Here is a 13,842-nt window from a genome sequence, read left to right on the forward strand (position 1 = left end):
TGACTAGGAACTTTGACTATGGCAAATCTATACCCTTACACACCAATCAAACAATAACTCACCTTGTAACCCAATACAGCCGATTCATTATCTAGGGCCTTTACATGATCCCACCTCACAGTTACCCATGAACCATCAGTCTTCCAGGACACATTGGCAGGGGGACGATCAGGAGCTAAAAAAATTTAATAATAGACTTACTGGTAGGTTTCACTTTCCAACAGCAATTAACCAAGCAATGAGAAGGAAGGACAGTGTTGAAGAACTAAATGCTACAACTTAATAATACAGCTATCATCTGGTGGATCACATAAAAAGCACAGAAACAGATTACAACTCAAAATAACCACGTTTGTACTGTGCAATAAATGGACCAGTGATACATTTTTGGATCCTAACACCAACATTTGGGTTTTGCAATTTAAAAAAATTAAGCACTTTTATTAATTGGTTGCATATCGGTCGGCAACAACCAGAATTTATTGTGCTGCTGCCATCAGCTGCTGAATTAATGATTCAACCATACATGCCCGAGCCTAACACTCGTCCTTTAACACCTGGATTGTAAGTAACAGCTACTGGTTTGCACTTTGCAGTGTAGCCTCAAAGGTTATTCTGGTGAAGTATTCTGCAGAGCACACATCCCTGCTTTCCTGGACAGTATTCATCATTTGACAATTTGTTATTTACTTTCTATTTCATTATAGTGTGCTTTCTTCTGTCATCCACTGTAGAGGTCTTCCTTGGCCTACCAGGCCGATTACGATGGCCAAGATCAATAGCGCCTTTTAAGGATGTTGCAAAGGTTGTTTTTAAGTAAACCTAAAGATTTGGCTATGTTTCTGATTTATCTGTCAGGATCCAAATGGTTTCCCTGACTTTAATTGATGCTTCTTTGATTTAATGTGAATCCAGCATGTATGTTAATTATTGATAGCAATTAAATATATTAGGCCTATAGGCAACCGCATTCATGTGGTTGTCCCCAGTGTTCCACTGTACCCCTTGATAGCATTGAGTTGTCTAGGCTAGACAGCCCACGGTTCTGACTGAGTGCCTCCTGGACAGGCTGCCTGAACCCGTCATCTTTCTTTTCTAATCAACCGGACATAAATCCAATAAATGTAGGATGGATATCGATTTTGAGCCAAGACATGTAGTGTTGTCATATTTTAGGTAAAGCTTTTCATATTAATACTAAATTCCAGAAACACATGTCTGAAATGTCAACGGAGCATTGAGCGAATTATTGGATGCGTTAGGTTTCGAAATCCGACCTTCTGGATATAATTCTCTTTTATAAGGTAGGGAAGTTCAATGTCATCACCAAAGTGTGTGTCAGTGAATCTGGGCAGAGTGGGTGGAACCTTGATTAAGGTAACTAATCATCTACAGGAGCTCCAGAGAAAGGAGATGATTATCTGTATCAGAATCAACAGAGCACTGAGTCTACAATCCCCCACTAGAATCCCTTTACACCAATAAGCTAACTACCAGGCAAACTAAATTGTGAGATGTTGCCGGAACGACAGCGGGTTTGGGGCCTTAGGGATCCTTAAAGCATCCTGTTTGCTGGGTATATACTGGTAGGCAGGTGCATGATGGATATCCCCACTCCCAGGCACTGTGCGTCTGACCGTCTGAGGTTTCTCAGCTGGTAGGGACAATCCATCTCAACCCACAGTGGAGAACTCATTGTTACACTCCCCGCCTAATCCAGTCCTGTGAACACGAGTCACATCTGATACTGGTGAAGAGTTTGGCCCAGGGGATTGAAACGACAGTTCTGTGTGAGTTATGTCTTGTGGTGTCTTCATGGCGGCAATACTGTGTGTGTGTGTGTGTGTGTGTGTTTGGTTTATGACGTACGTGGTCTCCTGGTGGTGACTGTTGTTCTGGGTGAGGCTGGTCCAGTGCCAGCGCTGTTGTAAGCCAGTACGGTAACATGGTACCGGGTACTGGGTCTCAGTCCTGTCACACGGGCTGTCGTCTCCAGCCCAGCTGTACGCACGCGGTCCGCGGCTGCCTCCCGCTCGTGCTGACGCCAGTACCGAATCTGCACACAGCAGGGCATCCCAGTTTGTTACGTAATCATGGGCACATCATTTACACTCCCAGAAGACCACAAGACAGAGTGATGCCATCACGTTCCGTTAGAAACAGCTACATGTGTGTTGTGGAGAAAGTCAAGAGATTGTCTTTAATACCCCAGCCATTCAAGCTATAAATAAATATGGGTAACAGAGCTAAGACTGTACCATACACTCACTCCACACAAGCTTGAAATGTCACTAATGTGGCTTTACAATTGGTACCCTGTGTAAAGCTAAAACAATTGGAACGTTGTCAAGCAGGGGAGTCATGTGTGTTGCAAAGCAGAGGACGGAAGTCAAGCTCAGAGTGGGGTAAGGCAGACTGTCAGGTGAGTTCGCTAAACTGTTAGCAAGAGCACATTGATGTCGGTTTCATAACTTGCATATTCTAAAAATGCAGAGACTAGGGGGAAAACTAACCTTAGAGTTGTTTTGTCTGTGACAGCTATATACATTTTTTCAGGGTTGTCAGTATGTTTTTACAAAAATGTCCTGCAACAAAAACAAATGCTGGGACCTCGCCGAAGAAACTGGATTATTCAGATTTATCAGCCTCATGATGGCCAGATTGACTTGCATTGATACATATATTTTCCTCATGTTTTCACAAATTGATGGTTCACCTGAAGGCATTGTTTATTTTGTTACTTCTCAAGTATGTATTTTTTTCCAAATGTGTACAGCAGTCATGACAAGATGTCAGTGTGCCAAAAGCAGTTGCTCTGTGATAATATTAATGACTCCCACTGTGACTCTCCCATTGTTTCCCCACAGGCCCGTCCTGATAAATGAACATCTTGTCTGGCAACGGACACAACATGATCCCAACATAACCCAGCCCAGCTAATAAATTAATAAAAACCTTTATTAGCTGGAGGATAAAAGATCAAGGCTGAGTAGTCGAGATGAGGACTGTGGCCCCAGGAAACTGATAGCACCGTAGCAATTACCTCTGCTTACAGTGTTAATCACTAGATCAGAGGATATGTCTGGACATGCTACCCAAATGCTGCCCCATTCCATTAACAGAGCAGGAAAAAAAAGGTTGATTCCAATCTAATTTAAACATACAACAGGAAAATTAACTCATGTCCTGCTTAGTGAGACCCCAGTCCTCTAACAGTACACAGGGCTCCCTTCCCTCCCAGCCTATTTGATCATAATCTTTGGGCTACTACGGTGAGGTATATTTGAGAATGAAAGGTATGTGCTGGTGGTGTTCAGGTCCTGACCTCGTAGCCTCGGAGGATGCCGTTGGCGCTGAGCTGTTGGACAGGGTCCCACGACACCTGCACGTCGAACGCTGTCAGAGCCGTGGCGTTGATCCTCGACGGTGCCACTGTGGGCTCTGCGGGGGGGGGGAGTCCAAGGTCAGGGGTTAAATAAGGGTCGGGGTGTCAAGTCATATTACAGCACACGTCAGCACGATGAACTCCTTTTACACAGTGCAGCCGAGAAGAGAAGATGTGTATCAAGAGCGTGTTTCAGTTTATTTTTAGGAATGTCTATGCTGCTGGCATGAAGTACAGAAGTACCCCATTACCATTGTGTCATTGCCGTCATGGGACCAAATTCTGGTGATGACAATGCCTGGGGGGCATGGCATGTTGCCTCATTATCTCAGCACTGACTGAGTTTGGATGGGTTATTGTTGAGTTTCCTTGCTTTATTGGACTATAGCAGCTTCTTATGGTTGTATTGTGCACCTTGGATTGTGCAGCTAAATCATGGTTATTGATCGGTGAATGGGTTCTCCTCCAAGCACAGGGGGAGCCAGCAGTGTGATATGAAGCAGAATGGCTTGGCGGAATGTTGTTTGGAGAGCACGTCTCAATCTTGGACTCTCCTGTGCCTGCCTAGGAATGTTTGCAATGACACAAGGCCATAAGCACTTGTGAATAAGCAATTTTATATAATGAGCTATTGGAATAATAATACTCAGTAAATTTACGGTTTTATGTTTTCACTTTTGGAATTTTCATGTAATATTCAGAGTAATAAATTAGTAGAATTAATTAAAGTGGATGAACAAGCATATGTTAAATGTCCAAGAAAATAAACAATACAAAGTCATTGTTCCCAAGAATGTTGAAGTTGTAAATGTAGAGTACTTTGCAGAATGCTGATGTATTTAATATTATTTTGTGCCCGTCTCTGTTTTTCATGTTTTTGTTCTGCCCCCTTGTGGCAGTACATCATAATGTCCCTAATCCCTCTTATCAAGCATACCCAAGGTCTATTCTGACTCACTGATCCTCACTAGACTGATCCAGCTCAAGTGTTAAGCATTACGGGTATGGCCTTGGTAAAGTGTTAGGTTTAGTGCTGCTCACCAGAGTGCACCACAGTAGTTCATCTGAAGGGTTCAGGTTAAGGGTTAGGGTTATATTTAAGGGTCATAGTTGCTCACCCTCCTCTGCAGAGTGCACAAGGGCGATCTGGCTGAATGGTCCCTCTCCTTTACGGTTATAGGCTTTTATCTTCACCTCAAATGGGCAGTACGGGGACAGGCTCTGGTTGGAATACACGTAGCGCGACGACTCCACGTTGGCAACCCGCTCCACCATCCATGTCGCAGAGTCCAGCTTCCGGAACGCCAGGATGTAGCCAAAGCCATCTCCATTCTGGTACTCTCTGGCCATAGGCTGGGTTTGGATTCAAAACACGTTTCAGGTCAATATATATATATACGAGGACAAAACTCCCCTCCTCCGGCACAGTCAGAAACCCCCCCACTGACCGTCCAGGTGATGATGAGTTCGTTGCGGTCTCCTCCTCCTCCCCCCAGTCCACTAGGGGCCACGGTGGGGGCTGCCTGCTGTGTGCGTACGGTGTGAGAGGGCATGCTAGGCTCCCCACTGCCCAGGATGTTGCTGGCGATGACTTGGAACTCATAGTCCATCCAGGGCGACAGGCCAATCACACGAGCCGCCTCAGCATTGCCCTCGATGTTAGGAGGGACTGTGGGATAATAGAGGAAGAGGGGGAGTGAGAGAATGAAGGACTGGACTGGTTGATGCAAAAACACACTTCCATGTAGAACTGTACTCACAAATGCTAATAAGAAAACACACACACACACACGCGCGCGCGCACAGAGGACTTTCACTGCAGGACATGTGGGGGTGGGTTGTTGTTGTTGTTCACATTACCAGGTGCCAGAAGGCTACTGCAGCCTCTGTCTACGAGTTGCTGCCCAAAGCTCAGACCTGCTTGACTAATTTATGATGCCATCAAAAATAATGGATTTACTCGCATTAGAGCTAGATGAGATGTCATGTGGACAGAGTGAGTCACGCTATATTTCTGCTATTTTTTCATGATTATTCAGTTCGATTCACATTTCTGAGGATGTTTTAACCCACAGTAGCCCTAGGTCAAATAGCCAAGGTTCTCCGCTGCAAAGCAGAGCACGTGCCCCTTTGCTATCTAGTGCCCTTTCCAGTCGACATGTGCCCATCTGCCATTGGTGGCGTGCATCGCGCACACCGACGCGTCATCCATCTTTTTTACGCGCGTCACACACGCCGATGGGCATGCGTCTTCCGTTATTTTACACGTGTCACTCTAACGCATCGTCACACCCGCGTGAGCCGGTAACTCCGCCCACTCCCTCTACATCGACACACTGTAACCCACAATGACAAAATAAGAACACGTTTTTAGAAATGTGTACTAACTCACGGGAAAAATGCAAGAAGTCATTTACATGTACGTTATTATTTAGACATTTCGCCTTGACGCACTGACTTCAGATCAGATGCTTCCTGTGTTCTTTGATCATCCCTGAGATGTTCTTTGGAACTTGTTTGAAGTCCACCTGTGTCAAATTCAATTGATGGGGCATGATCTAGAAAAGCCACATTTGGCTTCATAAGGTCCCTTACTTCACAATGCATGTCAGAGCAAAAAACCAAGCCAAGGAATTCTCTATAGACCTGTTAGAGGTCAAAGTTTCTCTGCGGAGATGGGAGAACCCATCAGAAAGACTACCATCTATGCAGCACTCCATCAATCAGGCCATTATTGTAGAGTAAAAGACACATGACATGCCGCCTGAAAGAGACCGCATTGAACACTGGGGAGACCTGAAGATCGCTGTTCACTGACACTCCCATCTAATCTGCTCAAATCCACGTGCGCAAAGCTGGTACAGCCATATCCAGCAAGTCTTAAAGCTGTGATTGCTACCAAAAGTGCTTCTACAAAGTTCTGAATAGAGGGATTTTTGTTATTTATGTCGATGAGATATTTACCCTTTCAATTTCATTTCTAAAAACATGTTTTCACTATGTCATTAAGTGGGTATTGTTTGTAGACTGAGGGCAAACCTTTGGTATTTAATCAATTGTAATCTAAGAGTATAACACAAGAAAATGTGGAGAAAGTGAAGTGGTCTGAATACTTCCTGTATTCAGACCGACTGGAACTGTGTGTGTGTCTTTGGGACACTGATAACGCAGGTGGAACTGAGGGAGAGATTTTCTTCAATCCAATCGTGGCAGCAGGCACCGTCTACATCTGTTTCTTAACTGAAACTATCCGTAAGAGTGATAGAGATACGCGTGGAAACTAAATTCATTCTTTCCTGATAATAAAAAAGAAAATCCACATTCTTAGTAGAAAAAGTATTTGCCACCTATATAATACTTGTTCTGTCTGAGGACCCTGACCCTACAGCAGACGACCGGCGTTGTATCCCTCACTTCCTGGTTGTATCCCTCACTTCCTGGTTGTATCCCTCACTTCTAAAACCAGGGTTCCATCCCTACATACAAAACCACACAAGCATGCAAGTACACACACCCCACACACAGACAGCAACGGTCCTCTCACCTGTCCTCATCCTTCGCCAACCGGGGGACAGTGGCGAGCGACTCATGATGACATATTTCCCAATGGGGCTGTGGTTGTCGTAGCCACGACTCCACCGCAGTTCCACTGAAGTCTCAGCAACGTTCTTCACCACCAAACCACCGGGAGGTCCTGGGGGACCTGAGGAGAGAGAGACAGACCAAAGGCCTCACTAGAGAGTCTAACGTAAAGTAGTGCAGGTGCTAAAGCAACACCGGTGGCTCATTGTGACCTGGGAGTGAAGAGGATTAGGTATGTAATGAAAATAGAATTTGATCAGTTTCATCGAGAGTTTCTGTGGTTTTGAAGACAGATTCACAAAGGTTTGAGAAACATTTTACTTTCATTTCCAGGATCAGCCCTGATGTTCCCAAATGCCTGTTTGTGTTTTTGGGGGGTCTACAAAAAAAATAAAATTGGGTCTGAATAACCTTTTTAGGCTTTTAGGGCTTAGGGGTTTTACATAGTACCCGTAAGTAATATGACAGCTTTATAAGCAGATCTTTCATAAAATTTAAGGATCCCTGTGATGGATGTTCCAGTTCAGTTGATTAAAGCAGTTTCAGAAGAGTTGGGAAACACAGTGTTCCATTGACTTGTCTGATTATTGTCGATGGACAATGAAATTAAATGCTTCTCTTTTTGGAGGAGTGGTGTGCACTAAGGGATCAATTAGCATAGATAATAATAAGTCATTCCATTTAGCACTGGAAAATGAATTGAAGGGCTAGATGGCCTATTCTCTTGTAGCCTACGTAAACACACATATCAGTCATATTAGCGTTACCTAACAATGAATATTTAGTAGGCCTAATCTTATCATGGCCATTGTCATTTTAGCTTGATCATCCGAGTAAACACACACTTTCTGGCAAGTTTGCCTTTCTCCAATTTGTTTTCAGCCAAAGCCAATGTTTGTTTTTTAAGGTGGATGCTGGACAGGGTTGCCATCTTTGTGGTTGGTTAGGCCCCTGTAAGCTCAATCGTGGCTGGTGGCTGCGGATTGCGTTCCATCCGGAGCATGTGCCAGTGAAAACGTCCTGGTTGAGCGAGCTGCATTACAAGAAGCAGAACGATGCAAACATGCAGGTCTTCCACTTTCCTGCATTTGCTGTGAAGCCAAGTCAAGGAAACAAGTCAAGGAAACAAGTCAAGGAAACAAGTCAAGGAAACAAGTCAAGGAAACAAGTCAAGGAAACGAGTCAAGGCCATGATTGCAAATTTGACCTTACCAACTTGGAGGAGGATAATTTTATTTTAAAATGCTAGTTTTTTTTTTTTTATCACTTTGGTAGTATCCTCACAAGTGTGTGGTCATTATTCATAACTTAATATACAACAAACACATCAACATCTTTTACATTGACTAGTACAACACACAATAAAATAATCAGTGTTTCATTGACACAATATTAAAATAAATTAGGTTTATATAACTTTTGATAGGATTGTCTTCTTTTGTTAAAATACATTTTCCATTAGGTACTATAGGACTACTGTTACTGTTTGATTCACATGCTATTTGCTATAACAGTAGCTACTTGCAATTGAAAATATCTACTGTAACCTCAGGCTTTTCAGGGGATGATGGATCTTGATGCAGCTGTGAACCATCACAAGTACAATCAGTAGTAAAAATCAGTTGTAACACATGACTTAATGTGTTAAGTGTGATCAGTTTGGAGCTCCTTACTAAAAGTTTAGAAAAATCACCACATACAATTGATAATAGTACCAAAGCGACTAAATAAACTGTATATTCATTCTTGAAAATATTAGATGCAGGATTCTTACAAGTGTTATGATTTGCGCCAAAAGTTCTGAAAAATCACCACATCCTCGTGGAAATAGCACCTCAGCGATTACAACCCTGTACTGCAACTGTTAATATCAGTAGCCTATAGCTAAGTTTATACTACTGGCCTTTTTCGATTGCAAAGGTGGGATTTTCAGACCGCGCTGCAAGGTTCTGCTCTGTCAGATATACTGTTCAAATATAACACAATGTCATTTTCTCACATTGTGATAGAGGGTTTCATAGAGATGGGGGACACTGAATAATATGCGGAGACCACACTCACTGGCTGACTAGTGGACATGGATAAATGTAAGGATCCTGGCACAATTCTAATAAGCTGTAAAACAAAGGTTTTTCAAGGACGACCAATAAATAAACTGGCCGTTTGAATGGGGTCTTACCTCTGACCACCAGTTTAGCGGACGCCGTGGCGCTGTCCACAACGGTCTGAGCCGTACAGCTGTACGTTCCCGCCTGATTCAGCTGACCATTCACTATCAACAGATCACCTATCGTCTCCTTCTGTCACAGAAAATAAACGGGTGGGTGCAGTTTTAGAAAAAGATGGATTGTCAGACAGAAATAGAGACAGAGAAAGGGAGAGTCGGAGAGGAGAGACGAGAGGGAGAGCTTGCTCAGAAGTGGCGACGTATTCATTAATTGGAGACGCGTGGGTCTGATAGAGAAGAAGCCAGTCAGGTATTCAGTGTTCATATCCTTTCACAGTATTACTGAATGTAACTTCAGTTTAAATGAAATTTAATGACATCCAATACTCAACTTTGAAAGTCTATCCCATTACAAAGACGACGTCAGTGGTAGTAAAATCACATTGCTGACCGGAACTTGTTTGGATCAGGATTAGAAATTCTAATCCCCAGTAAACACAGGAACGGAAAACGGCAAAGCCACACCCTGGATGTGTTTCATCAGCAAAACGTGACTAGTAAGACTTGAGACTAAATAATGGATGATCTCCTTGATATGGTCTGCTGTGTAGCTATCTCTAATAACAACAATACAGTTATTATATTAATAATATAATTTAATTAAACCTATCTGGATTGTTATGAATTTCATTAATCACACTAATCAAATTAAAATACTATGTTCAAGCTGTTTCATTAGAAACAATAGCTTCATCCATTTCTGGGACTAAATTAAATATACCCAGTAATTCTTAAAGAATATAACTAAGAGGTGCCTCGAGCTCAGTCACTGCTGTACATCCTTAGAACCCCCAAAAATGAACCTGGAATGGAAACAAGTGCTACATCCAGATGATCCAGAATGCTGCTGCCAGGACGCTCCCACAAACACCTCAAAATACACATTACCCCTGTGCATTAAACCTCAATATAGGATTGCATTTAAGATTCTGCAGCAGTCCGTTAAGGATCTCCGGGGCAATGCACCAATATACTGTCCTCCCCAGTACACACACAACCATCACCAGACTCAAACAGCCTGATCATACCAGCCACAACCCTGTGCTGCATGGACGACAAGGCCTTCTCATATGTGACACTATCTATGGAATACTTTAACTACAGTTGTCAAGAGGCAGATTACCTAGTTAAAAAAAATGACTAAATACCTCTCTTTTAAATGTAGCTTTTATAAGTGTATATTTGGCATTAAATGTGATTCATTGGTTATTTATTGATTTTTGCGATTTTGGTAGATTGTTATTTACTTTTTACCTTATTGATCATGGTAAATGGTCTCTACAAATAAACATGTAAAATTACTGTTATCATTACAATGGTTATATACGCCTACAATATATTTAAAACATGACATTTTTAAATCATTGATGATCAGACTTACCATCCATTGGTCAGTCTATCTACTTGAGACAGTTGAATTTCACCAGCTATATCTCTTAGTTCTTAACCAAAATAGGGATTGGGAGGACATTTTGTTATTGTTTCAACTTCTGATTGCCATTTAAAGCACTTCTATGTAGTAATATAAAAAAATTTGCCAAGTGAATCAGTAGATTGTGTTAGCCATATCCTAACAATCACCCCCATTATTGCAATGGTTTCTTCTACTGAGGCTTGAATAGCTCACCCCCTCCACACGATGGTATGGCCCGGCGGGGTTCTCCAGGTCCAGTAGAGCTCCGTTGAGAGCCCAAGTGAAGGTGAGGTCCATGGTGGGATCGTGTGACGCATGACACTGCAGCGTGACGTTCTCCCCCTGGTTGATGTCAGCGTTAGAGGGTGCCAGGGTGATTTTAGTTGCATCTGGAGGAAGGGGGGAGAGGACAGCAGGAGGGGGGAGAGGAAAGGTTGGGAGGGGGGAGAGGACAGCAGGAGGGGGGAGAGGAAAGGTTGGGAGGGGGGAGAGGACAGCAGGAGGGGGGAGAGGAAAGGTTGGGAGGGGGGAGAGGACAGCAGGAGGGGGGAGAGGAAAGGTTGGGAGGGGGCAGGAAAAAGGGGAACAGATTATGGAGGAGGAGATCAGGGAAAGAGAGCAGAAGGGAGGATGAAGAGGAGGAGAAGAAAAGGCAAGGAAGTCCAGTTCACTGATCTGATTGTCTGCATGTGTGTGTGTGTGTGTGCGTATGCGTGCTTGTGTGTACCTCTGACAGACAGGTGTCCAGTGCTGTTGGCCTTGCCGAGGTAGTTCTCAGCAAAGCAGGTGTACTTCCCCTCATCTGCCCTGCTAATATTATAGATCCACAGGATCCCGTCTGGAGTAACTGTAACCCTGGGAGATGGAGCAGTTCAGGGTTTACTGTGTCTGTACTTGTTGGTAAATAGGAGTAAAGGGCAAAATCAAAGCTAAGCATAAACAAACATACACACAGTTGCCAAATGATTGAGAATGATAAACTGAAGTATATACAGTAGTTATTCAGACTCTTTGCAATGTCACTCCAAACTAAGCTCAGATGTATCCTGGGTCCTTTGATCGTCCTTGAGATGTCTCTTGGATTTGATTAAAGTCCACCGGTCGCAAATTCCATTGATTGGACATGATTTAGAAAGGCCACATCTGTCTTTATAAGGTCCTTTACTTCACAGTGCATGTCAGAGAAAACCCAGACCATGAAGTCCGAGGAACTCTGTGTTGACCTCTGAAAATAGTGGCGAGTCATACGTCTGGGGAAGGTTAATAAAATATATGAGGCATTAAACATTCCTAGGCGCACAGTGGGCTCCATCCTTAGAAAATGGAAGGAGTTTGGAACCACCCAAGACTCTTCCTTGAGCTGTAAACAGCCAAGAATGGCTTTGGTCAGGGACGTGACCAAGAACCCATTGGCCACTTTAAGAGAGCTTCAGAGTTTCTGCATATATGGGAGAACCAACAAGATAGACTACCATCTCTGTAGCACTTCATCAGTAAGACCATTATGAAAGATTGGCTAGACAAAAGCCGCTGCAGAGTAAAGGGCATATGACATGCCTCCTGGAGTTTGTGAATGGGCACTTAAAGGACTCTGAGAGCATGAGGAAAAGGATTCTCTCTCTGATGAGCCCAACGACAAACTATTAGGCCTTAATGCCAAAAGCTATGCCTGGTGGAAACAAAGTACAGCTCATCACCTGACTAATCCCCTACTGTGACGCAAGGTGGTAGGAGCATCCTGCTGTAGTGATGATTCTTAGCAGCAGGGACTGGAAGAATGGTCAGTTTTAAGGGAAGGATGAACAGAGCCAAAAAAAGATAGGTTCTTCAAGAAAATCTGATCCAGAGCACAAAATATCTCGGACTGGGATGAAGATGAATCTTTCAGCACATTATCGACCCAAAACACACAGCCAAGACAATGCGGGAATGGCTTCAGGACCGGTCTGTGTACGTTCTCGGGGGGCCGAGCAAAGCCTGTGCTACAACCCCACTGAAAATCAGTGGACAGACCTGAAACTGTAGTTTACCAACTCCCCATCCAATCTGACAGAGTTTGACAGGGTCTGCATAGAAGAATGGTGGAAGCTGCACAAATCCAGGTGTGCAAAGAGGCATACCGGAGAAGACCCAAAGCTGTGATACCTAAAGTACTAAATACATCAATGAAACGGACAAAAAAATTACAAAATCGTGTTTTCGCTTTGCCTTTATGGGGTACTGAGATAGATGGCATTTTTTTTTAATCAATAATAAATTAAGGCAAAAACACAAAACATTTATAAAAGGAAGGGGTCTGAATACTTTTCGAAGGCACTGTAACTCCGGTGTTATGGAGTCCAGCGTGTGTGCCTTTCTGGGTACCTGGTGGATGGAGCCTAACGTGTTTCTGGGTACCTGGTGGATGGAGCCTAACGTGTTTCTGGGTACCTGGTGGATGGAGCCTAATGTGTTTCTGGGTACCTGGTGGATGGAGCCTAACGTGTTTCTGGGTACCTGGTGGATGGAGCCTAACGTGTTTCTGGGTACCTGGTGTATGGAGCCCATAATGTTTTTTCTGGGTACCTGGTGTATGGAGCCCATAATGTTTTTTCTGGGTACCTGGTGCTGTTGGTGAGGAGCTCAGTGCCACGGCTCCAGAAAAGGGTAGGTTTGGGGGCGGCTCGCGGCCGACATTCCATCATAACCTGCCCCCCTCGTGCTGCTGGGATCAGCCTCCTCACTGGGTTGGAGCGGAAGTCTGGGGCCTGGACTGGAACACAAAACAGAACATGAGGCCAGGGATAGGACCGGGGGGAAGAAGAAGGAAGGACAGGGGGAGGACGGAGGAAGGACATGGGGAGGACAGGGGAAAGACAAAGGGGAGGACGGGGAAGACATGGGGAGGATGGGGTTAGAGGGTGAACAAGTGGAGGACATGAATGTTAGAATTGGGGTGTCTGATTTCAGTCCTATTGTTTTAACCCTTGACCACTCACCTTGCACCCTTAGCTCAGCATTGGAGTAGATGGTCCCGTGTTTGTTCTCAGCCACACACTGATACATCCCAGAATCCTCTAGTGCCAAGTTGACGATTTTCAGATGACCCCCATTGACCTCCACTCTGTCCTGTGAGAGAAGGAGGGATGAATTAATATGGATACCAACATGCAAAGGGGAATGGGATGTGTCTGTGTGTGTCTGTGTGTAGTGTGAGTATAGGTGTGAGTACCTGTGTGTGTCTCTTTGTGTAGT

At 44.0% G+C, this 13,842-nt stretch overlaps 1 protein-coding gene across 4 annotated transcripts in view; it reads right to left on the bottom strand.

The window, feature by feature from the left end:
• The window catches only part of cntn2 (contactin 2), a 59,091-nt gene that overhangs the window by 5,412 nt on the left and 39,837 nt on the right, over positions 1-13,842 (bottom strand). For all 4 annotated transcript variants that reach the window (XM_020055927.2, XM_010881110.4, XM_020055926.2 and 1 more), the window contains 11 exons: positions 13,587-13,716; positions 13,210-13,360; positions 11,336-11,463; positions 10,822-10,997; positions 9,147-9,267; positions 6,930-7,088; positions 4,834-5,054; positions 4,504-4,738; positions 3,326-3,441; positions 1,870-2,056; positions 63-175 (listed from right to left, as the gene is read on the bottom strand). In XM_020055927.2, the coding sequence (XP_019911486.2) occupies positions 63-175; positions 1,870-2,056; positions 3,326-3,441; positions 4,504-4,738; positions 4,834-5,054; positions 6,930-7,088; positions 9,147-9,267; positions 10,822-10,997; positions 11,336-11,463; positions 13,210-13,360; positions 13,587-13,716 (1,737 nt within the window). The remainder of the gene's footprint in view (positions 1-62; positions 176-1,869; positions 2,057-3,325; positions 3,442-4,503; positions 4,739-4,833; positions 5,055-6,929; positions 7,089-9,146; positions 9,268-10,821; positions 10,998-11,335; positions 11,464-13,209; positions 13,361-13,586; positions 13,717-13,842) is intronic.

The sequence above is a fragment of the Esox lucius genome, chromosome 17 (genome assembly GCF_011004845.1).
Source record: "Esox lucius isolate fEsoLuc1 chromosome 17, fEsoLuc1.pri, whole genome shotgun sequence".
In the NCBI taxonomy this organism is placed as follows: Eukaryota; Metazoa; Chordata; class Actinopteri; order Esociformes; family Esocidae; genus Esox; species Esox lucius.